Source organism: Saccopteryx leptura, chromosome 5, assembly GCF_036850995.1.
Source record: "Saccopteryx leptura isolate mSacLep1 chromosome 5, mSacLep1_pri_phased_curated, whole genome shotgun sequence".
NCBI lineage: Eukaryota > Metazoa > Chordata > Mammalia > Chiroptera > Emballonuridae > Saccopteryx > Saccopteryx leptura.
In genome coordinates this window covers 9,239,506-9,265,362 of record NC_089507.1, presented here as the reverse complement: position 1 = coordinate 9,265,362, position 25,857 = coordinate 9,239,506, and the positions used below count along the sequence as shown (strand labels likewise).

General features: G+C 41.6%; 1 protein-coding gene across 1 annotated transcript in view; it reads left to right on the top strand.

The window, feature by feature from the left end:
• Window positions 1–930: 930 nt before the first annotated feature.
• Window positions 931–25,857, top strand: part of FBXL5 (F-box and leucine rich repeat protein 5) — a 40,224-nt gene continuing 15,297 nt past the window's right edge. The window contains exons 1-8 of the mRNA XM_066384987.1: window positions 931–1,120; window positions 10,890–11,105; window positions 14,212–14,307; window positions 16,818–17,004; window positions 19,172–19,354; window positions 21,347–21,472; window positions 24,248–24,396; window positions 25,009–25,091. Coding sequence (XP_066241084.1) covers window positions 1,037–1,120; window positions 10,890–11,105; window positions 14,212–14,307; window positions 16,818–17,004; window positions 19,172–19,354; window positions 21,347–21,472; window positions 24,248–24,396; window positions 25,009–25,091 — 1,124 coding nt within the window. The 5' untranslated portion in view covers window positions 931–1,036. The remainder of the gene's footprint in view (window positions 1,121–10,889; window positions 11,106–14,211; window positions 14,308–16,817; window positions 17,005–19,171; window positions 19,355–21,346; window positions 21,473–24,247; window positions 24,397–25,008; window positions 25,092–25,857) is intronic.

Genomic DNA, 25,857 nt, shown 5'->3' with positions numbered 1-25,857 from the left:
TCCCTGGCCTCCTGGAGGGCTAGGGTCCAGACCAGGTGGCCTGTCAGGAAGGACATATTGACCTTTCTCTTGGCAGTGATCCCCTTAAGTCTCCTTCCTTTCTGAGCCCCTGCTCACCAGGGAGGGATATGTGGTCCTCAACCACATGAACCGTCTGTGATTATCCGCCTGTACCCCCACCATCCAAGGCCTGTCATCCCTGATCTGCCATTCCAGGGCTTGGCGGGCCTTCCCACCTCCTTGGTGCCCCAAATTATTCCCCTCCTTGGAGCCATCAGAATTCCCGCCGCCCCAGAGGAGCCTAACAAGGAGGATACCCAGCTCCTTGGTCTCTGCCCAGCCCCCCAGCCCCGGACGCAGGCGCTGGCCCCGAGAGGCCTGCTGGGGCCGCCAGTGTCCTCCTTGTCACGTGTCACCGTCGCCCTGTGGGTGGCCCGCTCCTGGAGCGCTCAGTCCAGGCTCACGCATCGCTGGGGCCTGGGACCAGCCGGTGGGAGGTCAGCCTTCGGCCTGGTGCCTGAGTGTGACGCCGGGAACCGCAGGGAGGCAGAGGGCGGCTCAAGAGGGCTGGGGTCACGCACAGCACAGTCACCCTGGAAGACTGGGCGACTTGCCCGACTGCGACCATTGTGTTCGGCTGCCTTGGCCTCAAGGTCTGATGGGCCACTTGGCAACAGCAGTCGAGCTGAGATCGCCCCTAAAATGACACTCTGACTCTTCAGATAACGTTTTATTTTGCAAAACAAACAGCAGAGGACTTGGTTTCTTTCTGCAACACGCGAAAAGGGCAAGGAATGATGACTGGAGGCGGGAGGTGGAAGCTCGAGCCTCCACCGCCCGCCGGGTCACGTGGGCCCGGGGGACCGCATGGCGGCGGCCCGCGCGGCCCCGCGTCCCGGCCGGCCCGGCCGCCCGGGCGCGCGCGCCGACGGGGCGGGCGCATGCGCAGGGGGGCGCGCCGCCTCTGCCCGGCGGCGAGGGTGTCTATGGAGAGGCGGCGGCCGCGGCTGCGGAGGCAGAGGCGCAGGCAGCCGCGATGGCGCCCTTTCCCGAAGAAGTGGACGTGTTCACCGCCCCGCACTGGCGGATGAAGCAGCTGGTGGGGCTGTACTGCGACAAGGTAACGGCGTGCGGGGCCTCTCACTCTGGGCGGCGCAGGCGGAGAGGCGGAGCGGGCCGCGTCCCCGGGCGGCCGGGCCTGCGCCGCGCCCGCAGCCCCCGGGGCCGCGCCGATCGCCGCCTGCGTCGCTGTCAGCGCCGCGCTCGCTGCCCCGCACGGGCCCCGGGAGCCCGCGCCGCCGCCCGCCCACCGCCTCCGACGTGCCCTCGGGGCTGGCGGCGCGGCCCTCCTGGCCGGGGGCTGGCTTCCCGCGGCCGCGCGGGGCCTCCCGCTCGTGCGCCTCCGGGGAGCGGGGCATCTTGGCTTCCCACCGACCTGCGGGGACATCGGGACTGCCACCTGCGGGGGGGCTTCCCAACGGTCAGGGGTTGCCGCTCCCGCAGCTGCGCCCGCCTCACCCATCACCACTTGCCCCAGCCCTGCGCCCGGCGGGTTGGGGGGCTCCAGGTCTCTGCAGACGCCCACCCACCCATCTTCTTCTGGGCTTGCTTCCCGGCACTACGGGAAGCCTCTCCCGAGTGGCCCCCAGTTCGTTTTCAGCCCCAGCTCTCCAGGGGTTTGATTTGGGAGAAAACCCAGGTTTCTTGGCTTAGGAACTAGCGAGCTTCCCTTCTTCGTTTGTGGTTATTACTATTATTTTTTCCTCGCAACTTGGTCTTGGGCATTGACGCCTTGTGGATCTTGTTCTAAGACAGCTATTTTCTGCTGGCATTCTTTACGTGGGCTGGAAGAAAAGGGGCCTCGGAAAAAAGTTGCTTTAAGCGGTCATCGGTGCATCATAAGCTGAACAGGCACTTTTGTGGAGATGGTTCAGGACCTTTCGCTAATAATTTTAAAGCAGTAATAACGCTCCGCGGTTTTTTGTTTGTTTGTTTTGTTTTGTTTTTTTTTTGTCAGTTGACGTTGGGGAAAGTCCATATGGATAGCCTGAAAACATTGGGTAGTTCTGTTTCATGTAGAAATGAACCAGATAAAAACAAAACAAAACATTTAAACAAGTCTGTTTTAAGCACAGAAATAAACTTTTGTGAATTGTCAGGAATTCCATGGCATTAAGCAGAACCACTGTTGAGAGAGAAGAAAGGCTGTCCTAGCCCAGTGAAGTGGGTGCAGGACTCCGGCAGGGTTCACTGCTGGGCCACACTCAAAACCAAGGGCCAGCCTTTCTCTCCCTGAAGTTGGAACATTAAAAAATACGTGGTTTAGATACAGATTTAAACACCAGGGTATTCTAGGACAGTGCTTCTCAACCTTGGTTGCTTGTTAGAATCACCCCCCCCCCCCAAATAAAATGATTAAAAATCCTGATGCCTAAACCACTGAAGTCAGGATCTCTGAGGGTGGGACCCAGGCATCAAGTGCAATCATGCACACGTAATGACTTTTTGTTGTAGGAGGAACTGTATTTACAACCTTGGTCCTGTAAAGATGATAATGAAACTGAAAAATTCCTACGTCCTAGTGACATTGTAGCCGATGTCCCCAGTGCATTACTCAGGCATTTGTGGTGGTGCTGGTGTAAACAAACCTATTGCACTGTCAAATTGAGTACAGTACATAGAGTTCTATACAGTACGTAGTACTTGGTAAGAAACTACTCTTACTGATTTCTATAGTTACTACACAATATAGCGTTATTTTGGAACATACTTTTTCTACTTACAAAAGTTTACTGTAAAACAGTATGTCGTGTCATGTCATGCATGGCACGTCTCTTGATTCTATTATTTCCTCTCGTGCTTGATTTAACCTTATGTTTTGTACAGTATCATGCTGTACAGGCTTGTAGCCTAGGAGCGGTATGTCGTGTCGTACAGCTCAGATGTGTAGCAGGCTCTACTTAGATGATGGTATCTAGCTTGGTGTAAGTGCTTTCTGATGTTTGCACAACAGTGAAATCGCTTCATCATGAATTTCTCTGGATGTGTCCCCATCGTTATGGGGCATGTGACTGTATAATTTAAAGCTCTGGGTGAGTCTAGTGTGCAGCCACGGGTGAGAATTGCTTATCCAGGAGAAGCATCAAGAATGGACGGGCCGTCAGTGAAGCTGAGGAACCCCGATTTCTTGAGTTAGCTTACTGGAGTGTTTTCAGCTCCTCTGGCTTTTGGACTTATTCTAACAGTATCCTTGAGTTGCAGCAAAGGAAAAAATGGGGAGGGTTTTTACTTTATCAAAATCAAAAAGGGAAAGTTAGTGAGGTCTAAGGAAATCTGAAGTCTCTCCATTTTAGATTTGGGGAGAGATAGCTTGGGGATCCCCTGAAATTTTTGTACATGTGAACATTTCCCTAGGAGATTTGTGGCTTTCGTAAGATTGCCAAATACTTGATATTCTACTAAAATAATTAAGACTCACCAGTTTCTTTAGTTATGTACTAGAGTAACCAGCCTTATTTTAAAATTTTGAAAAAGTTTTGTGTGTCATTACCTGGTGGTTGAGAACACTGGGACAAATTTCGAAAATACGACGCCATTTTTAAAAACAACATCTGGGTCAGATAAGATTCTTTTTAGTGGTTAAATGTTCCTCCTGCAATAACTAGAATGCAGATTTGGTTGACATGGTGTAAGTGAAAGTCCTTGCTAACTCAACTAATGAGTTGTAGTTAATGACATTGCTGTATACATTCATCGAGAAGATTAATAGTCCAATTTTCTGACCTGAGGATCAGAGACCAAAGTGATTTAGGGGGAAAAAAAACTGCATAAGAATTCTACATTCAAATTTTTTTTTGAGAGTAATAGCTAATTGAGTTCTCTCCTTTGTTGTTCTTTGGGACCTAGCCTGGAAAAATGAGTGTTTTATAATGGCTAAATAGACTTTCATTAGTTCGCTCTCTCTCTCTCTCTCTTACTGATTTGAGGGGCAGAGAGAGAGAGAGAGAGAGAGAAATCAGTTTGTTGCTCCACTTAATTACGCATTCGTAGGTTGATTCTTGTGTGCTCCTTGACCAGGGACCAAACCTGCAACCATGGCACGTATGAGGACAGTGCTGTAACCACCTGAGCTACGTGGCCAGGGCAGTGGCTGAGTAGTCTTAAGGATTATTTATTTTTATTCATTTGCTGTCCCAAGTCTTGCCTTCACCATATTTTGGTTGCATAGACCAGGGATATCTAACCCAAACAGCCTACAGCAAAACTACAAAATGAGAGCTAGTTTTTATACTCACACTAAAAAAATACAGAGTATGGTATTTTACTATATTCTGAATTTTGGCTCTAAATGCCCAGTAATTATAAAGAAGCAGTTTTATTTCTAGTACAATACATTTATTTCAAGTACAATATATTGTAGAAACCTCCATTTACTTACTAGCATCAACTAAAATCATTTAAATGCCTAGACTAGTTTAGTTGGAATAATTTATTCCGAAGTTGCAGGCCATTTTAAATATCGCTGTATAATACCTAATTTAATACTCTGCTCGTGGATTTCTTCTTTTGATAAGTGGCTTGTGGAAAGGTTTTTCCTTGTTACCCTGGTAATGGTCCTTGGAAGTAGGTTAAGGCAGGAGTATTTCTGTTTTCTAGCTGGGACGTGTAGGCCTGGGTTAGCTAGACCAAGTTTACACGAGCAATTAGTGGAAGATCCGGATGGAAACTCAAGTCAGGATCATGATTCTTGGTTTAATTTTCTTTGTATGAAACCAGAGGCCCTGGCCGGTTGGCTCAGCGGTAGAGCGTCGGCCTAGCGTGCGGAGGACCCGGGTTCGATTCCTGGCCGGGGCACACAGGAGAAGCGCCCATTTGCTTCTCCACCCCTCCACCGCGCTTTCCTCTCTGTCTCTCTCTTCCCCTCCCGCAGCCAAGGCTCCATTGGAGCAGGGATGGCCCGGGCACTGGGGATGGCTCTGTGGCCTCTGCCTCAGGCGCTAGAGTGGCTCTGGTCGCAACATGGCGACGCCCAGGATGGGCAGAGCATCGCCCCCTGGTGGGCAGAGCGTCGCCCCTGGTGGGTGTGCCGGGTGGATCCCGGTCGGGCGCATGCGGGAGTCTGTCTGACTGTCTCTCCCTGTTTCCAGCTTCAGAAAAATGAAAAAAAAAAAAAAAAAAAAAAAAAAAAAGAAACCAGAGTAGTTTCCGAAAAAATTTTTTGTTTCAAAAATTTCTTTTTCTAATTCTCAAAACTTAATATGAATTCTGTAATTGTGCATTGAGTTTCTTCTGTCAGTTGGTCTTTTTAAAAAAATTTAAAAAATTTTTTTCTGAAGTTGGAAACGGGGAGGCAGTCAGACAGACTCCCGCATACGCCCGACTGGGATCCACCTGGCACGCCCACCAGGGGGCGATGCTCTGCCCATCTGAGTCCCTTCTAGGGCCTGAGGCAGAGGCCACAGAGCCATCCTCAGCTCCTGGGCCAACTTTGCTCCAGTGGAGCCTTGGCTGCGGGAAGGGAAGAGAGAGACAGAGAGGAAGGAGAGGGGGAGGGGTGGAGAAACAGATGGGCGCTTCTCCTGTGTGCCCTGGCCGGGAATCGAACCCGGGACTCCTGCACGCCAGGCCGACACTCGACCACTGAGCCAACCGGCCAGGAGTCAGTTGATCTTATGATAGTAGCTTGTGTTGGTGATATGAGATGAGGTCCCTATTTTTAAGGAGTTTGCAGGTTAACATTGGTGGTTGGATGGAAAACCAAATACAGAGTCGTCGGAGCCAGGGGAGTCGTCTGTACATGGAAGTGTTGGACTGGTCCTAAGGTGCTCAGACTGGGTTCTGAGAACAAGGAAGGTGGGGTTGTAAGGGGAAGCATGGCACAGGGATCCCCAGACATACACATGAGCACGGACAGAAAACTCAAGTGGTGGAGGCTTGCTGGTGTGCCCAAGTTTTAGATAAGGCTATTAAAATCGCCATCTACTTTATCATTTTATAAAGAAAGGACATTTTTTTGACCAAACTAGCTAGGGAGGAAATAAGCTCAGGATGATTTGAGCAGATAATTTTTTAAAAATTGAACAAATATTGCTTTATGAGAATTCACTTTGTTTTTCTTGTTTTTTCTATTTCTTTACATATGTGTAAAAACTGTTATTGACTGGCATGGAGAAGACTGAGTGGTTTATTGGAGAGAACGATGAATTGAGAGCTAGGAGAGGAAGGAGAAGGGAATTTAATGGGTTCTTACTACATGCTTATGTTATTTCTCTAAATCTTCCCAAGAGCCCCGTGAGACAGGTATTATCCCTCATTTAAAGATGAAGAAACAGACTTAGTGGTTAAGGAACTTACCCAACTCACTCAACTAGTAATTAGAAGAGCCTGCATTTTAATCTTGGGACTTCCCCCTTCTGAGGACCATGCTTGCTACTTACTACTAGCTGTGGGGTTTTATGTGTTGCCTGTGGGTCACAGTTTTTCTGTCTGTAGACTTAGTTTGACCAGAGATAGTTGGGTTTTTTCATTAAGTGCAAATCTGCCTTGATTAAATGAAAGCATTGTCTGGCTGAGTAGACAAAAAGTACAAACTTATTTGGGGCAACAGTAGTGTTTGGGTTTTGTTATGCTATTTTCATATCTATTTTTGAACTTATCTAGTATTTAAGTGACACAACTTTTCAAATCAGTTTGATGCCAGGCTGTGTATGATTTTAGGTTGTAGAGTATCTGAGACAGAAAGCTATAAATTTTTTAAGTAGTGGAGATATCGTGTTACCGGTTGTTACTATTTGTTGATTATGTGTGTTCTGTTCTACATAGGTTTTTTGTTTAATTTGCCAGGCATTGGAGTATACAAGTTTATAGGTCACCTAGGAACTTTTATATCTTACTGTAGAATGTTGTTTTTCAAAATGTGTCCTATGATCCATTTGTGGGTCACTAAATCAATTTTGTGGGTCAGAAACAGCATTGAAAACAAAATGGAAAAGTTAATAGAATGCATCACAGGTTAGAGATGGAAATAATGTTTGCTGAAATCTGTTTGAAATGTTTGTGATGTGTGTGTGTGTCTGGATTGTGCTGCATTTCATACAGTGGTCATAGTTACTCGTGTTTGGAAAACACTTCTTCAGAGCAGCATTTCTCAACTACAACATCATTAACATTGTGGGCCAGGTGGTTTTTTGTTGTGGGGGCTGTCCTGTGCATTTGTAGGATGTTTAACTGGATCCCTGACTTGACTTTTTTACCCACTAGATGTCAGTAGCACTTCTGCAATACTGACGTCCAAACTGTCTCCAGACCTTGCCCATTAGTTCCTGGAGGCGCAAAGTCGACTCCTTTGGGAGAGCTGTTTTTGAGCGGCGTTCTCTCTGACAGTCGGATTGGAAGACAGGGCTTTGTGATTGGGACTAGCCTTGCGTCTTGTGGAAAGGACCTAGCTTTTAGAGGCATGGAGATTTGATTTTTGTTATTGTCTATTACTTGTCTGGTTTTGGCTGAGTTATTTTCTCTGAGCCTCAGGTTTTTCATGTGTAAAATGGGAATTAATACCTACTTTCTAGGATTGTGATAAGAATAATACCTAAAAGTACTTAGTATAATACTTAGCATATCATAGGCCACGGTGTGTTCCTGCTGTTATTAATGTATATAGGGTTATTTTTTCTTAATCGAGTCTGTATGCTTGAATAACTTTGCAAAGGCAAACAGTTTTGAAAAACCATTCATATAAACAGCTTTTATAAAAGTTAAATTGTGTATGCTCTGTTTTAGTTCTTTTTTTAACTGCTAAATTTACAGGCTTTAATACCAGGCGCTAGAGTGGCTCTGGTCGCGACAGAGCGACACCCTGGAGGGGCAGAGCATCGCCCCTGGTGGGCAGAGCATCGCCCCTGGTGGGCGTGCCAGGTGGATCCCCGTCGGGCGCATGCGGGAGTCTGTCTGACTGTCTCTCCCCGTTTCCAGCTTCAGAAAAAAAAAAAAAAAAAAAGGGTTACTCTTTTCAAGTGGAGAAAAACTAACTTGGGTAATATAAGTACTTTTTTAAATGATAGTTTTACCTGAGCTAAATATAGAAGTAACAGAAAAGCCCAAGTAAGGCTTATATATGTTACATTCTGTGTTCTTTAAATATGTTATTAAATTGCACAAAAACCCGATGTGGTAGTTAATACCATTAGCCTTATTTTACAGATGAAGAAACTGAGGTGCAGAGCAGCTTAATGGCTTTTGCTGAGAGAGACGGATTCATGCCTTAGCGATATGGCTCCACAGTCAGCACTGTTCACTCTGTGCTGGGTCGACCCTACAAAGAACACAGGGAACGTAGAGCCCTTCTGTGCATCTGATTGGGCTTCCAGTCCTTAACATGAACCTGAGTTTCACCTTAACTGAAAGATTTCCTAATAGTCCCTTGACAGTGTATGCAAAATTTCCTGCGTCTTTCCCTTAACTCGCATTTTTTACTTTTTTGCCTTGTTTTGTTTTTTAAAAATTTATAGCCGATATTAATGCTGTCTTGATTTATCTCTTATTTCTCTGATTTTTAATTTTTTTTTAAAATATAGTGACACATGATAATTTCAGTATTTGCTGAAATTAGACACTAGTGAATTTTGTTGTGATCTTATGTAGCATTCTTAGGATCAAAATCTATATTGGTTTAACCAAATCATCCTATGTTGTTGTTTTTTGGCTCAGTAGCTAGTTTGAAAGAATTAAAAGAATAATATTTTAGGATGTGAAAATTATTTGAAAATCAAATTTTAGTGTCCATTGTAAATAAAGATCTGTTGAAATAACCCACTCATTTGTATAACTACTTTTGTGCATCAACAGCTGAATTGCCTTGCACAACTGAAAATATTTACTTCCTGCCCCTCGAACAAAATAAGCTGCCAACCCTGTTCTAGATCACTTGTTTGTTGTGGTTACCATTCATTGTCTTATTTCCCCTCACCGGCATTAGAGAATGGAAGCTCTGTAAAGCAGAGATGTCTCTTTTGTAAATGGATGTATCGCAGGTATTAGAAACAGTGCTTGGCTCATACTAGCTGCCCGTTAAATATCTGAATAGAGTAAAAAAAATGCAGGAATTTATAAAACTGAATGATTAATTTTCAAAATGAGGATAGTTAACATTTACTAAGCACTAATTTATTTTAATCTCACAGGTACCGTGTGAAGTACAGGTGTTGTTATTCCCATTTAACACCATGAAGAAACTGAGACATAGAGGGAGAAATGAACTGAGCCACAGTTATACAGCCAACTAAGTGGTAGAGCTGGGATCTGAAGTCCCATCTTAGAGGACTGTTTTTTCCCCTTTTCTGATATTTTTAAAAATCTGTTTTACTTCCCTTTCTCTATTTTATTCATTTATTTATTTATTATCTTAGAAACTCTGACCATAGATCCGGTTTTCTTTTTCGTTGTTTAGCGAGAGAGAGAGAGACAGGAAGGGAGAGACATGAGAAGCATCAATTCTTCGTTGCAGCACCTTAGTTGTTCATTGATTGCTTCTCATATGTGACTTGACCGGGGGCTCCAGCCGAGCCAGTGACCCCTTGCTCAAGCCAGTGACCTTGGGCTCAAGCCCGCGACCATGGGGTCATGTCTATGATCCCATGCTCAAGCTGGCGACCCTGCGCTCAAGCTGGAGCTCAAGCCTGTGACCTTGGGGTTTCGAACCCAGGGTTCTCGCGCTGTGTCCCAGGTTGACGCTCTGTCCACTGTGCCACTACCTAGTCAGGCTAAATGACTTAATATGTAATCTATACTGCTTTTTACAGAAGCTAAATTAATTGTTCTGTGTATAGTAGAATAGTTTTGCTCTAGTCATCTTTTCTGATGCTTTATCAAGAGCCTACCATTCCTGCCGAGAGCAGGCAATGAAGACAGCTTATACCGGGCTCTGCTTTAGGAATACTAGATCAGCAAGTCTAGGAAGTATGCTGTTAGTTCCTCCTCGTCCATTTATACTCTGTTCTTTCTAACTAATCAGATTTTCCACTTTAAAATGCACTTTGAAACTGGAATTGATATAATTGAAGGTGGATTTAATATGACAGTAGAGGTAATGGAGGGTTTGAATATTTGAACTTTAACTTGGATCGGGTTGATGATCTGTATGCTTTTAACAAGAGAATTTAATGTCATTTAAATATAGAAAGTTAAAATTATGTCAGAATAGTCATTTTCTCTTGTTGAATAGTAGAATTAAAAAATGACAGTGTATATATTTCTTTACATGTTCATTGATTTGTTCTTTCCTTCAAGTGCATTTACCTTCTTATGCCCGAGGTTTCCACAGGGTACTTTTGTACTGCCTCCACTCCAGAAAAGTACGTGATTTCTAACAGAAGCTGCTGAGTGAATATTAGTTCCCCTCAAGTTATCTAATAATGTTCTAATAGCTCAATATTTTATAATTATTTTCTGAACAGAGCAAACTCATCTTGATATTAAAGTTTAAACAAGCTGTAATGAAATATTTTTGAATTGTTTACATTGTTAAAGTAGTATACTAGCATGCAGAACATTTTAAACAAAGAAAAAACACTCATCACATTCTAACAACTGTATTTTTACATTGTTATAACAATATTATTGACTATATTCGCTGTGCTATATTTTACACAGCTATTTTAATGTTTACATATAACTCTGTGGAGTATCCATATTTAGCCAGAGTATAGACTGATAGAATTTTAGGCTTGGAGGAAATCTGGTCTAATCTCTTTTATTTAAAGAAACCTTAAATTTAACCAAGTATAAGAGAGGTATTTTGCTACATATAAGATAAATAGGAACGATTTAAATATTTCTTATTGATGCATATTTACATGTATTTATTATACCTTTCTTTTTAAATTTTTATTCAGCTTTCTAAGACCAACTTTTCCAACAACAATGACTTCCGTGCTCTCCTGCAGTCTCTGTATGCTACTTTTAAGGAGTTCAAAATGCACGAGCAGATCGAAAACGAATACATAATTGGCTTGCTTCAACAACGCAGCCAGACCATTTATAATGTACATTCTGACAATAAACTTTCTGAGATGCTTAGCCTCTTTGAAAAGGGACTGAAGAATGTTAAGGTGAGTTGTAAAAATGGATATTTTTCTATCACAACTTGTGTCATCGTCTGGTATGTCATTGGCAAAATTTGTTAGCCTTCTACAATAAGCGATGTTCAAGAAGACTTGTTAATGATGGTAGGGCGGACTTTATTCAAGGGGTTACTGCTGTGGGGTTCAGCTCAGTATAACAGGGACACGTGGGGATGGCAGCTAAGGAGCAGGGAGGGGCAGGAAAATGACTAAGAGGAAACTTCGGGGCTAGAGAGATTCTTGGTAGGATTTTTCCTGAAGGCAGACCAGCCTGGTAAAATCTCAAGGGTGAATAGATAATGAGGGGTCACAAGATGCCAAGGTTGGGGGGATATTTTTTGTAGATGAGACAGACTCAGGATGATCTTTGCTAAGATTGAACTTAGTGAGCCGAGGTTGAGGTTGGACCCAGTTAGGAGGAGGGCTCAGTGCATCCTCAGTCAGGTTTGATAGAAGTCTCTCTGTTAGGTCTTTGTTACAGTGTATAAAATCCTATAATGAAGGCTACTCCCTAAATCTGAAAGCTTTTGAAGTTGACATTTTAATTACCGTAAATTTTTTACTTATAATATTTGCTGAACTCTTAAAGCAAAGATATAATAAATTTGGTTACTGGTGAGTGAATTGTTACATAGAATAAATGAACACTTTAATTTTTAAATTATATTTATTATAAAATTGATTGTTAGCTAAAATGTTTACTGTATTTTCTTTTCCCATATTTTAGGGCACAGGATTTTTTAAACGGTAATTTTTAAAGTTAAAGATAATTTGAGTGTAGTTTAGGATAGTGATAGAGATTTTTCTAGAATTGTATTTACAAATTACAGAATATTTGAAATTTGGTCTTTGTTTATTCCCTTGCCGGTGTGGTGAAGCATAGACTTAAATTTCAACTCTGTCAAAGCGCCATGCATCTGTCAGTTTCAGAGTCCTGTTCTCTCTAGTGAGACTGTTCTGCAGTGTGGAGACTCAAGCAGGAAGACTGTTACTAAACAATGTATTGTCATAGTTTCTGGAAGAAGACACAGTAGCCGCTTGGTGGGAAGGCAGGAGATGCGGTGGTGGTAGGGCACTGGGTAGTGATGATGAGAGGTTTACGTTTATTGAGTATTCCTTGTTTATACTCACCAAATTTTATACAGGGTGGGGCAAAAGTAGGTTTACAGTTGTGAATTCATGAAAGAGTTTATTCTTGTATTATTATTTTTAAATTGTTGTATTATTTTCCATATGAACAACTGTAAGCCTACCTTTTCCCCCACCCTGTATTATGTTCATGGATTACCTATTCTATAAAATGATTAGCTTTGGGCCCTGGCCGGTTGGCTCAGCGGTAGAGCGTCGGCCTGGCGTGCGGGGGACCCGGGTTCGATTCCCAGCCAGGGCACATAGGAGAAGCGCCCATTTTGCTTCTCCACCCCCCCCCCCCCCTTCCTCTCTGTCTCTCTCTTCCCCTCCCGCAGCCAAGGCTCCATTGGAGCAAAGATGGCCCGGGTGCTGGGGATGGCTCCTTGGCCTCTGCCCCAGGCGCTAGAGTGGCTCTGGTTGCGGCAGAGCGATGCCCCGGAGGGGCAGAGCATCGCCCCCTGGTGGGCAGAGCGTTGCCCCTGGTGGGCGTGCCGGGTGGATCCTGGTCGGGCGCATGCGGGAGTCTGTCTGACTGTCTCTCCCCGTTTCCAGCTTCAGAAAAATACAAAAAAAAAAAAAAAATGATTAGCTTTGAACTAACCTAGTGACTAGTGGGGACAGAAGGGAGGAGCCTGCCTTGAGAATTTTTTAGAACATATAAACTTGACAGGATGTAATGCTTACATAGAAAGGGAGGAGCAGAGGAGAAAGAAAAAGGAAATGAGAATGAGAATGGAGCCGGATTTCTAGGGAATAAAGAAGACACTTGCGGAATTAAATGATACATTATGGACAGGTTGGGTGTGAACTGCTTCTGCAGTCCAAATGGGCATTTATTAATAGGGAGCGGAGATGGGTTTCAGGTTTGGAGAAGCAAATTTGATCATTATTGGCATGTAAGAGAACATGGAAGCTACTTGAGTATGCTTATGGAGAATGTATAAAATTTTAAGAGAATAGGACATTGGGTAGAATATTGGGAAGTAGTTGAATAAATTTGTTGAAAGAAGAAGAGATTAGAGAGGATTCCACAGGGATGAAATATTCCCATATTTTAAAGTTCATTATTTTAATTTTCCACGTTTGAAGTTTGGAGGACTGGTATAAAAGTGATGGGTAAGTTGCAGGGAGATGTGATCTGGTTCATATGAGGAAGAACTGGTAGCAGTTGTCTGGGTTTAGAGTGATTTACTTCAAGATGTAGTGAACTTGTCTTAAGAAGTTGATATCTTGTCTTTAGAAATGTATGTGGTCTTCTGTAGGATAATGTAACAGATATTCTGAGTTGCTTAGTAGAAAGCGCTCTAGATTACCGTAAAGCGGCAATTTTCAACCTTTTCCATCCCCTGGCACGCAGAAACTACTAAAATTCTGCAGCACAGCAAATATATTTTTGCCAATCTGACAAAATAAATAGGTATAGTTTTGATTCATTCACACCAGATGGCTATTGTCGGTTTTTTGTTTTTTTTATTGGACAGTCTAAGGGACAGGAGATCAGTGCCCCTGACTTAAATAGTCACCTTTCATGTTGTAAAAATCCCTGCAGCTCACCAGTGTGCGATTGCTGCACACAGGTTGGAGACCGCCGCCTGGGGGGATGTTGTAATGATAGGGGCCTGTGGGCTCTGGACTGCTGGGGATACACTAAAACACTAGGGACACGGTGTCAATATATCACAGAGACATTAGGAGTCAGTAGAGTTTTGGAGCAAATACTTGATATTATTAGACTTTTTGTGACATTTTTTAAAAAGTATGTGATCCCATCACTAAAGGAATTCAAGGTTCAGATGTCCTTAGGGCATGTTTTAATCTTAGAAAAGTACAGAGACCAGTTTGCTATTTGTCTGCCTTTTTCTTTTTTTTTTAAGGTTTTATATTGCATTTTAAATTGATCTTTTAGGATCAGGTACAGTGTCAATAATGAAGCAGAACTTTTATAGAATACTTTTCTTTTTAGAATGAATATGAGCAGTTAAATTACGAGAAACAGCTGAAAGAGAGGTTGGAGGCTTTTACAAGAGATTTTCTCCCTCACATGAAAGAGGAAGAGGAGGTAAGCAAACTTTTTCCTCCGTGTGATTTTGATTTATCCAGTTTGACGTATAAACTCTCGGGAGCTCGCCCGCGCCCCCCCTCCCCCCCGCGGCCCCCCCCCTCCCCAGGCGCTGACCTTCGCCCTTCCCTCCCCAGCTCCAGGGGCCCTTCTGCCTCTGTGACTTGTTTCCTGAGTCTACACAGCCGGCTGGGCTGCCTCACTTCTGCTTTCTAACTGAGCCTTCTCTTATCATTTGAAAAAATGTTATTTTTGCCTTTGATTCTTTAAAATAAGTCATAGAAGGTAAGCCTCCAGTTCCTTTTAGGAAATTAAGAAAAACCATTTTTTTTTCTCAGGTTGTTGCTTTTCATTGGATGAATGATAAAATTCATTTGTTGAATATTTTCTTATTATGCAGTTGGCAGTATATTAATAACTTTCTGTGCCACCCTAATGCATTTTCAGAACCTTTAGAGCAGGGGTCTCAAACTCAACTCAGCATGTGGGCCGCAGAGCAAGATCACAGCCATTCGGCGGGCCGCACTAGATCTACAAAAGGCAACTGTTACGCAACACTTTTCTCACTGCAGTTGAAAACAAAAAAAAAATCAGTACAACAAGCACAATCGTACATGCAGTTTACTCAGTGTCACAAAACGACCAGAAACTGTAGTTCGCATCACAACTGCTGTTAACTAAGCTAATATCTAGCTAGGATGCTAGAGAAATGAAAAATACAAGTAGGCCCCTAGGCTTACTTAATTTTATCCAAAATATTTTGAACTTCGTGGATTAGTCTGCGGGCCGCACAAAATTGTTCGGCGGGCCGCGAGTTTGAGACCCCTGCTTTAGAGGATTCTTTAAACTTTTCTGTATTTTCATGCTAAGTGTAAAGAATTTTTAGTGTTCTTCTTTTAATAGTGGGTTTTAGTAATTAAATAATGATGTTAAACTTATCAATCTTGTTTTTTAAGAGAGAGAGGAAGGAGTGGGAGAGAGAGAGAGAAAGAAAGAAACATCGATTTGCTGCCCCATGTATTTATGCATTCACTGACTTTCCTGCATGTGCCTCGACCAGGCATCAAACCCGCAACACGGGCAGATCGGGGTGGCACGCTGCCCACCTGAGCTGCCCACCTGAGCTACCCACCTGAGCCACCCACCTGAGCCACCCACCTGAGCTGCCCACCTGAGCTACCCACCTGAGCCACCCACCTGAGCCACCCACCTGAGCCACCCAGCCAGGGCAGCTCTGCTCGGCTGAATGCCCAGTACACATGTATTAGGCTGTCACTGAGTGGATGAGCAAAATATTTGCTCATTCTGTTTTTATTTATTTATTTATTTTTCCTTTTTATTGAATGGATTGGGGTGACACACTAACAAAATTATACAGGTTTCGGGTGCACAATTCTGCAACGTATCATTTGCACACTGTATCTCTTTCCGGTTTTTCTCTAAGATGAGGTGAATATCAAGGTAAGGAATAGAGAAAATATTTTATAATGAATTGATTCTTGTTCAGCTATAAAGCACTTACTATAGTGATTCTCAACTATTGCTTCACCTTATAATCAGTTTGTATTTTAAAAATCAACACTTGTAATCGTTTTTCAGATGAGTTAAATAGATGGGAGATATTGGTATGTGTATACTTCATTTTGTTTTATTAAAAATATTTTTTATTGAATTTATTGGGGTGACATTGATTAATAAAGTTATGCAGGTTTCAGGTGTACAGTCCTACAACACATCATCTGTATATTGCACGGTGTGCCCATCACCCCAAGTCAAGTCTCCTTCCATCACCATCCATCCCCCTCCACCCTCTCCTACCTCCTTCACCCCCTTTCCCTCCTGCAGTCCCCACACTGTTGTCTGTTTTCTTTTCTTTACCTAAGCCCTTCACCTTTTGTATGGGTATATTTTAAAGGCTCCGCAAGTTATTGTTATAAGCAACTAGCATTGAAACCACTGAGTTACTAGAGCAGTGTGTCTTAACCTGTGGTGCACATCCAAATGATCTGAGGAACCATTAAAAAAAATACGCTCCACCTGTAAAGGTTCTGATTCTCTAAATTGGCAGTTGGAACTAAGCATCTATTTTGAAGAAGCAATCCGGTTAGTACTGAATAGCTGAAAGTCTCAGTAGAGCTCTGACTTCGGTGGTTCCCGTAGGCTGGGTGCCCTTCTCATGGGAGCTAGAAAGGCCCTGCTTGGGTCGAGGTCAGTTACTGTTGGTGCAGAAGGCAGTTAACTGACCGAACTGTCGAAAGGAGAGCTCTGGTTCTGATGCTTTCAAATCGGTTAGGGATTGACTTGTTAAGCAGAGAATTCATAGAGAGAAAGATCTTTTTGGTGATACTCTTCTCTGTAATTTTTGGGTAAACTAATTCAGTGGTAACTAAAATTTTTCTCTTCGAAATAGGTGGTCATAGTACTACCTTTGAGCCATTAATAATTTAAGTTATTGGTGTATCATAAAACAAAACCAATGAAGTATCTTCCTTATTACTGTTTTAATTTAGGTTTTTCAACCCATGTTGATGGAATATTTTACCTATGAAGAGCTTAAGGATATCAAAAAGAAAGTGATTGCACAGCATTGCTCTCAGAAGGATACGGCAGAACTCCTTCGAGGCCTCAGCCTGTGGAATCAGGCTGAAGAGCGACAGAAGGTTTTTAAGTACTCAGTGGATGAAAAGTCAGATAAAGGTGAGACTCGTTTAGGTAACAGATGATTTATTACCAAAGCCATTTGTTTTCTGTTGATAAGAACTTGAGATTTTGTCTGAGGAATAATTTAAGCCATTTTCAAGTATAATTTTTTTTTTTTTTTGTATTTTTCTGAAGCTGGAAACGGGGAGGCAGTCAGACAGACTCCCGCATGCGCCCGACCGGGATCCACCCGGCACGCCCACCAGGGGTGATGCTCTGCCCACCAGGGGGCGATGCTCTGCCCATCTGGGGCGTCGCTCTGTCAGGACCAGAGCCACTCTAGCGCCTGGGGCAGAGGCCAAGGAGCCATATCCAGTGTCCAGGCCATCTTTTGCTCCAATGGAGCCTTGGCTGCGGGAGGGGAAGAGAGAGACAGAGAGGAAGGAGAGGAGGAGGGGTGGAGAAGCAGATGGGCGCCTCTCCTGTGTGCCCTGGCCGGGAATCGAACCCGGGACTCCTGCACGCCAGGCCGACGCTCTACCACTGAGCCAACCGGCCAGGGCCTCAAGTATAAATTTAATTGAACACAGTAGTTTCTATGTTAGAATTGAGTGTCTGATAATTTCATATCTCATATGCTTGGGCCACGTGTAATGTAGTCTTTCTTAGAGGGATTTATATATACATCAAAGAATAAAAATTGTCCTATCAAATTTACTGAAAACTACCATATACAGAGCACTTTGCTGTCCAACTTTATGAGTTTCATTGACCATGGTGGCTGCTTTATCTTTTCCCTGTTGTTTCCATCAGTTTTCAGAATCATTTCTGCTTTTTCTCCGTCTTTTCTCACGTGTCCCTCTCTTAGCTTACGTCGGGTAACACAGGACAGTGAGTGTGAGAGGCAGACTTTTTCTGTGCGCACTTACTTTGAGAAAACAAGTGAGAAAGGCGAGCAAAACGTGCCCACTTTTTCCTGAGACTACGTTTTTATCCTTGTTTCTTCAATAGCTTTGCCTTCTCAGACATCATTTAGAAAATTGGCATCCTTAGGTTCGTAGAATTTCCTTTGATTCTTCTAGACAGACAAAAGCAATGATACTTCTAGTAAAATAGTTTAAAGTTTGTTGAAATTGGTCCTTTTCTGTTATTTTTATTTAATAAAGTAGGTGAGGTGCATGTTGAAACAAGAAAGGTTTTGTAGTTTGAGCTATAATTAAACCCATAAAGCTTGTATGCTTTGCTCTGAAATTCAGCTTGTGCCTTAGACACCAAGCCAAGACCTGTTGTGTCTGGTTTAATTGAAGTAGAACATGGGATTTAAAAGCATCACATGTAGTTTTCCCACCCCTTCAAAGAAGAATATAGCTGCATTATTTCTAAAACATTTGCCATTTGAAAGGGTTAGGTTCAGGTGATTTGATCATAGCATTTCTGTAGTTTTGTCAAGACAAATCAGATAGAGTCCTCAATTCTTCATAGTGCTTCAACGATAAACCTTTTATATTCTTTATTGTATGCCTTATTTGCATTTTTCCAGAAAATTGCTACTGAAACAACACATTATAGGAAATTAGACAACCAATGCCTAATAGTTGCTGACAAAGGATTCCTGATAAATGTAGGCCAACATTAGAAATATTTAGAGTATATTGTTTCAACTGGTTTATAAATAATGTGCGGATAAGTAGGTTAGGGCACCTGCAGCTTAAAGAATGCAGATTCCACAGACCTCTTATTATGAAACGTGAAAAGAGGGAACACTAGGAAGACACTGACAGGAGTCGTAATGCAGGGCTGGAAAGTGTGAGATTTGTGTATGTCATTAAAAATGCCTGGAGATCTCATAATCTGGCAGACTCTACCCTTGTTGATTTAAAGCTGTACAACCTGTTGGGTTCCTTTTTCAAATGATGCTGCTTAGGCTACAAAGTAAGTATTGTTTTTTTCTGTGACGCCTTTGTAAGAGGAAGTAGATTCTGTGTTCGCTATTGTAACTCCCACTGATGAAGTATGATTTGGGCCATGATAGTTTAACCCTGCGGATTCTTAACAAGTTGAACTTCCCCATGTTACCTCTAATCCATGTTACTTCCTTCTCATATCTTGCAAGCAGGAAGGAGTGGACTTTAGGCACTTGATTTTATTTGTAGAAATGTGACTGTAACCTCTACTGCATTTGTTCTTACAGCCTGTAGTGCTAAAGTTTTCTTTTTTGTTTCAGAAGCGGAAGTGTCAGGACGATCCACAGGTATAACTCATCTTCCTCCTGAGGTAATGCTGTCAATTTTCAGTTATCTTAATCCTCAAGAGTTATGTCGATGCAGTCAAGTGAGCACCAAATGGTCTCAGCTGGCAAAGACTGGATCGCTTTGGAAACATCTTTACCCTGTTCATTGGGCCAGAGGTAGGTAAATGGGACTGACTTTGTTTCAAAAATATTTGCCTTTTTTTTTTTTTTAAAGATGAATACTCATAGACATTAATAAGAAAGGCCAAGGAGGAAACTGAGAGGTGACTAAAAGGTAGATTTCCGAGTTACATTGTTTTCTTTTTATGCATTTTGGAGAAGCTAGCAAAGCTGAATGAAAAGTATTCATGGGTGAATTACGCGAGGTGTGCAATTTCCTTTAATTTAATCAGGAAAAAATAGTTGGAGAGAGAATGCAAAATAATTGGCAAGATGTAGCTGATTGCTGAAGATAGGTGATGAGTACATGGGTGTTCCTTATGCTACTTTGTCAAAGCAATTTTTCTTCCTCCTTTTGACTGTGTTTGGAATTTTCCACGACAGAAGTTAGAAATAAAATTAATAGGATGTCAGAACAGCTTTAAATCATTAGATTGAGTATTTAAAAAGTACAGAACACATTAATTACATGAAATATAGAGATGAGGTGCTGGTAGGCTCCCTTTTGGCAGTGGCTCAATATAACAATCTGGTTTTTGTTTCTAGCATATTTTTTTGTGATTAGTATTGCCTCATTCAGTCAAAATTAATTTTATGTGACAAGTTACTTTTTTACATGTGAACAATTAAAGAAAAATTTCATGAGCATACAGTACAGTCACAGGATATATGTAGCTAATATTGTGTATATATTTTTTGTCATTAAATTAAAATAATTTCTTCTAGGTGAGTATTAACCTCAAAATTTACATTAAGTTATTTTTAGTTTTCTATAATTTGTTACTTTGACATGGAAATCAATATTTCTCACATAATTAAATTATGAATCTGATTATTTTTTACATTAATAAAATATGCTGTCATTAGATATTTAACATTTTTTGAGTGCAGCTGTTTGGAGTAGCAGGTAGACTTATATGAGCCAGATCATTAGAATTACTATTTTTGTGTGGTGGAGTAATTTTTTCTATTAGTTGTAGGATACGAAAAGTCGAACAAGACAAATACGAATATTTCAAATATGTTTTTGCTTAGCTATATTTGTAATGATGACTAATTAGCAATTAATACCTAATGTAGGTACTATTTCATTAAAGCTCAAATGTGCTGATTCTGTGCTAGACTTCTGTGAAGTGGATCGTAATATGTTTCTTTATTTTGTTTTAGTATGCTTAAAAAGTTTCAATAAAAATGGTTTTTACTTATTTACAGTATTTGTTTCCAATGGCTCTCACTCAGAATTGATTTTACCCCCCTCCAGGGGAAGTTTTGAAGTGTCTGGAGACATTTTGGTTTGTTCCGACTGGGGGAATATGTGCACCTACCTGTCTTCAGCAGGCGAGCCAGGGGCTGCCGCTGAGCACCCTGTGTAGCACAGGACAAGCCCTAAGCCGAGCGTTCCCCAGCCTGGACAGCAGTGTCGAGGTTGAGAAAGCCAACCTTAAGTGTAATGTTGGGAGTTTAGTAAATTAATTCTGCATTTCTCTCACTTCACAATCATATCATTTGATTAAGTGGGGTATTCTCCAGAATCTTTAAATTTATGAAACCATAATCTTTCCTTTGTTTCCTTAGTTAACTAATTTTTGCCTTAATCTTTCCCTTTGACTTCGTTTCTGCCTACCTCTGAATTGCGGACTAGTTTACTGCCGGCAGAAAGTCCTGCTTTCTGTTGTTGATTAGGGACCTTGCTGGAGCCAGCGTGCAGCCACTGTAGGGGAAAGTTAGGTTGTTGTCAGTGATTGCCAAAATCGCCGGTAAGAGTATGGCTAATTATTTTTCATTGTTCTTTTTAGTATGTCTGAAATTGAATTCTTTGCTTATTTAAGTGTAATTTTTTAATCATACTATGTGTTTCTAACAATATCTGGCCTGGCCCATTGCCAGGGATCAAATATTTTCTCTGTGCAGAGATTTTATTACAGATAGTTGATTTTGGAGATGGTAGCCCGGCTGACCGTACTTTGTCCCTGTTTGTCTGTTGAGTAGGTGACTGGTACAGCGGTCCTGCCACTGAGCTTGATACGGAACCTGATGAGGAGTGGGTGAGAAATAGAAGGGACGAGAGCCGTGCTTTTCAGGAATGGGATGAAGATGCCGATGTCGATGAATCTGGTAAGCTGTGTTTGGAAATGAAATTATTACATGGCGCTTTAATAATTTATGTCAAACAAGGTAATACTTCGGTGTTGAGATTTATGTATTTCGTGTTTTCTAAAGAAATTTGTAAAAGAATTTTCTAAAGAACTTTTTGAAGCATATTTTTAAAATTTGAAGAAATAAGCAGCAAATTTACAATGTTTTCTGTTTGAAGTGATCTCTAGGTTGTTTTCCATATGTTTTTATATTTAAATACTTTAAAAATTAGGAAATGATGGCTGTTTTTCTTGAAATAATACACACTCACTGTAGTGCTTTGTAGTTAATAGTACGTTTTTTAAATGTGCTCATTTGATCATTGAATAGTATTTATTGAGTCATCGGTGGCCCAGAAGAAGGAGCATGATGCTGTTAAATCTGTTTTTCTTTTTTTTTAAAAAACATTTATTGAGGTGACATTGGTTAATAAAATGATACAGTTTGAGATGCACAGTTCTGTAACACATGATTTGTATGTTGTCAGTGTGTGTCACCACCCCAGGTCAAGGGTCCTTCCGTCACTGTTTATGCCCCCATATGAATCGTTTTTTCATTTGTGAACAGTCATACCACTTGCCTCACATGATTGTAGAATTGAGAAGTAATCTATTGAGAAGTCTTTGCAAGTGGTAAGGGACTAGTACAGCCATTCGTTGAGCACTAGGGAAGAATTCATGGGCAAATAAGACTTTATCTGGCCTTAAAATACTCACGGGCGAGAATTTAGAAGACATGATTCTTAATTCAAGATACATAATGAGAAATGCATGTTAATAGAGTGTAGAAAGATGCTGTTTTGGAATGGAGAAGAACATAAAGTTTGCTGTAGATATTATTCAGGTAATTTACTAAAGATGAAATAGTAAAAAAACAAATTAGCAGATAGAATATCCTTCTACTTGGTAAAACTGAACCTCTAGGAAATTTTTATTCTAAGTTGTGCACTTAAAAAATAGCAAGCTGGTCTGGCAAAAGAACTAAATGTGTGGAGCATAAGGACTGTAAATTTAAAGATCATTCTCTCAGTAGCAGGTTTATTTTATGAAATGAGAGTGCTACATTTTGATATAGTTTGAACGTGCTGCATAAGGAAGAAAGGTCTGTTCCAGTTAGAGGCACGTACTTTCTGAGCTTGGGGTCAATAGTGAACAGAAGGGGGGAAATCTCTGGCCTTGTTTAGCTGAAAATTTGGAGAGGGTAGGCAGTTAATAAACGCAGGCAAAATGTATAATTTATTCGATAGTGTCAGTGCTGTGGAGAAAAATTAAGAAGGGCAGGAACGCCAGGAAGAGGAAAGAAGTTAGGATTTTAAATAGAGTGATTAGGTAGGGTCCCCTGAGAAATTTGAGCAAAGACCTTAAGGAAGTAGGTCTTTACACAGGTGTCACCCTAGGGAAGACTTGGTTTATCCATTCTAGAAAATTAATTCATAATGCCCACGTTGAGTTTCAAAGGCTTTACCAAACTGTGTCTGTCTCCCTCCACACCTGAAGGTAGCTAAAGTGAAGGCTGTTGTTGTCCTTTGTATTGAAGGGGGCAAATTAAGGCTTTAAGGTTAAGGCCTTCAAAGATAATATGTCCGTTCAGTTGTTCAGTGGCTCGCAGACTAAACTTTGGATCTGCCCTCTGTGTTGGTGCTTTTTCAGCTTGGCTGTCTGTCCCCTTACTTCTGTGTTGTAGAGAAGTTAATGTTTTAAGATTTCATAGTAAATGATATACTTTCAGATACAGAGGGCCACAGAAAGAAGAATCATTTGGGAATAAAATTATAGGAGAATAAATAGTGTTAACTAAAAGTTATTTTTAACCCTACATTTTATATTTATATATCTATATAGATATATAAATATATCTGTCTGGCTAAAGGAAGAATTTTGGATAATATCCATAGACATGGAACCTTTAGTTACAATTCGGAATTTTTCTTTTTACTTATGTTCATTTTGTCAGCTATATTTTTTTTTATGAGATTTCATTAACTTATTCAATTAAACTGTTAAGTTATATCTTCAAAGCAGAGCAACAGTAGGGCCTTGAGAAAGGTGATAAAATTATTAGTTCATTCTTTTTAGTGTGGTGTATTTTTTTCCTTATATCAAGTTTGTAGTTTTGTTGCTGTGTTTGCTGTTACAGTAGTGTATCCTATTGTAAACATTCATGCCCTCCAGAACTTCCTAAACAAAAAGCAAAAGCCATGCTCGTTTTTGACTTCTTGAAAATCCTAAGGCCCTTTTCCTTTGCTTGATTCATTATGACCAGGCTAACTTAATTGTTTCAGACCTCTTCCAGCTCTGTGTCCCTTTTATTAGGTAAAATAACAAATGGTACTTTTATTATAGTTCTTTTTTTTTTTGATGTCTTGTATTCTCTTGAAGAACTCCCAATATTTTTCAAGTATTCAATTTTTTTCAGTTTCTGAAACTGGAGTTGTTTTTTCTTTTCTTCTGCTGCCTACCTTGAAACGAAAATCCACTTTCAAGCTTGAAGTATATGAAAAAATAAATTAAAAACTTCCCTTCGTCTCATTGTAAAGCTCCCTTTATTCCCCACTTCTTTTTAGTTGAAGCCAGACCTGTTACATATGTGCAGCCCCCGAGAGGGAGACCTTGTCCGTTTAACTTGCTTGGCATACGTACATAAATTAGTTTAAGGATAGCGAAAGTATTTCATATTGAATGATTTGGTGATTCCTTGAGTAGCCTAATTATAATTAGTGTATCAAGTTCTTAGACTTTTGAATTCATTTTACAGAAGAGTCTGCAGAGGAGTCGATTGCTATCAGCATTGCACAAATGGAAAAGCGTTTACTCCATGGCTTAATTCATAATGTTCTGCCATATGTTGGTACTTCTGTAAAAACTTTAGTATTAGCATACAGCTCTGCCGTTTCCAGCAAAATGGTATGTATGAATTAGCACTAGTTTGGGTATTAACAAAAACTAGCGATGATCTCAATTTGCTTTGCTTATTCCTGAGTTTAATTTACAAGAAAGAAACAAACAAACTGGACCCATGCGAGTCCTCCCAGGGGTAGGCGTACACTGCTGACTTTAATATTGTTCTGTCTGTTCTCACAGTAGTCTCTGTATGTAGATATCACTTTGTACACACTATAGAAAAGGGTACAGAGAGGAGAAGAGGTTAAACAGTTTGTTCAGCTTTACAGACATAGGTGAGGATGTGCGGTTTTGTATGAATCTTTACAGTATGTGAGGCACGGTAAGATGGGCAGGTGAAATCCAGTCTCAGTTCTATAAAAATCTGTCTTGTGACGTCTTAGGTCAGAATCTCCTTGGCTATTCCTTAGAAGTGTAAATTCCCTGGTTCTGATTTCACAATTACTAAAGTAGATTTTCCGGGGTTTGAGCCCAGAGTATATATTGACAATGAGGATTTGAAGCGATTTTTATACGCACGACTGTTTGAGAACCCTGGCTTATGTCATGTCCTAGAAGTTGCGTCTCGTGTGTAAGTCGTGTCTGTCGAGCTTCACGGTGACCCTTCCCCTCCAGGTCAGGCAGATTTTGGAGCTTTGCCCTAACCTGGAGCATCTGGACCTCACCCAAACTGACATTTCAGATTCTGCGTTTGACAGGTTAGTTCTTTTTGAATATTTAAATATGACTTCTAACTCTGAGTCTGTAGAATTGCATTGTAGTTCCTCATTTGCAAAATAGTAGTGCAATCATACTATTACTTTTTACTGTCAACTCTCAGCCACGTGTGACTTAACGTGATAGCACCTCCACTTCTCTGCCTCTTGCCTGGTCCGGTCTTAGCCGGCTCAACACCCAGTCTGTATCGTTCTACCGTTCTCACAGTCCTGTATTGTGTCTGGCCTTAGAGCCTTGCTGTGCACTGAGGTTTCTAAGTGTGTTCAGTTTTAGTTGGTTCCAAGTACCATTTGGCAAAGCTCCCTCTTGCATTCTCCGTGTTGATTCTGAAATGATAACACTTTCTTCAAGGTACACTCACTCTTGACAGTTTATTTCTTTGAGTGCCACCAGTTTCCTTTGTGGGAGACCTCCCTGTCCCCTCTGCACCGCAGCGTCTGTCCCAGCCCCTGTCCCGTGTCAGAGGGAGAGCTGGCCTCCGCCCTGGCCGAGGCTGTGCCCGGTCCTCGGGCGCGTGGCCTCTGAGCTTCCTGCGTTAGTCAGCGGTCACTCCTTTCCTCACGTGTGCACAGCCTTCCCTCGACTGGGGACTTGTCAGTAAAAAAACTAAGTTTTCTTTCCTGGCCTTCTGTTAGGTTAGCTGTACTCTTAGTTCCTAATTACTTTGATTGTGTTTTTGTATTTCTAGCATCTAAAATAGTGACTGACAATATATAAGGTCTACCGGAAAGTTCTGTCCGTTTTTGG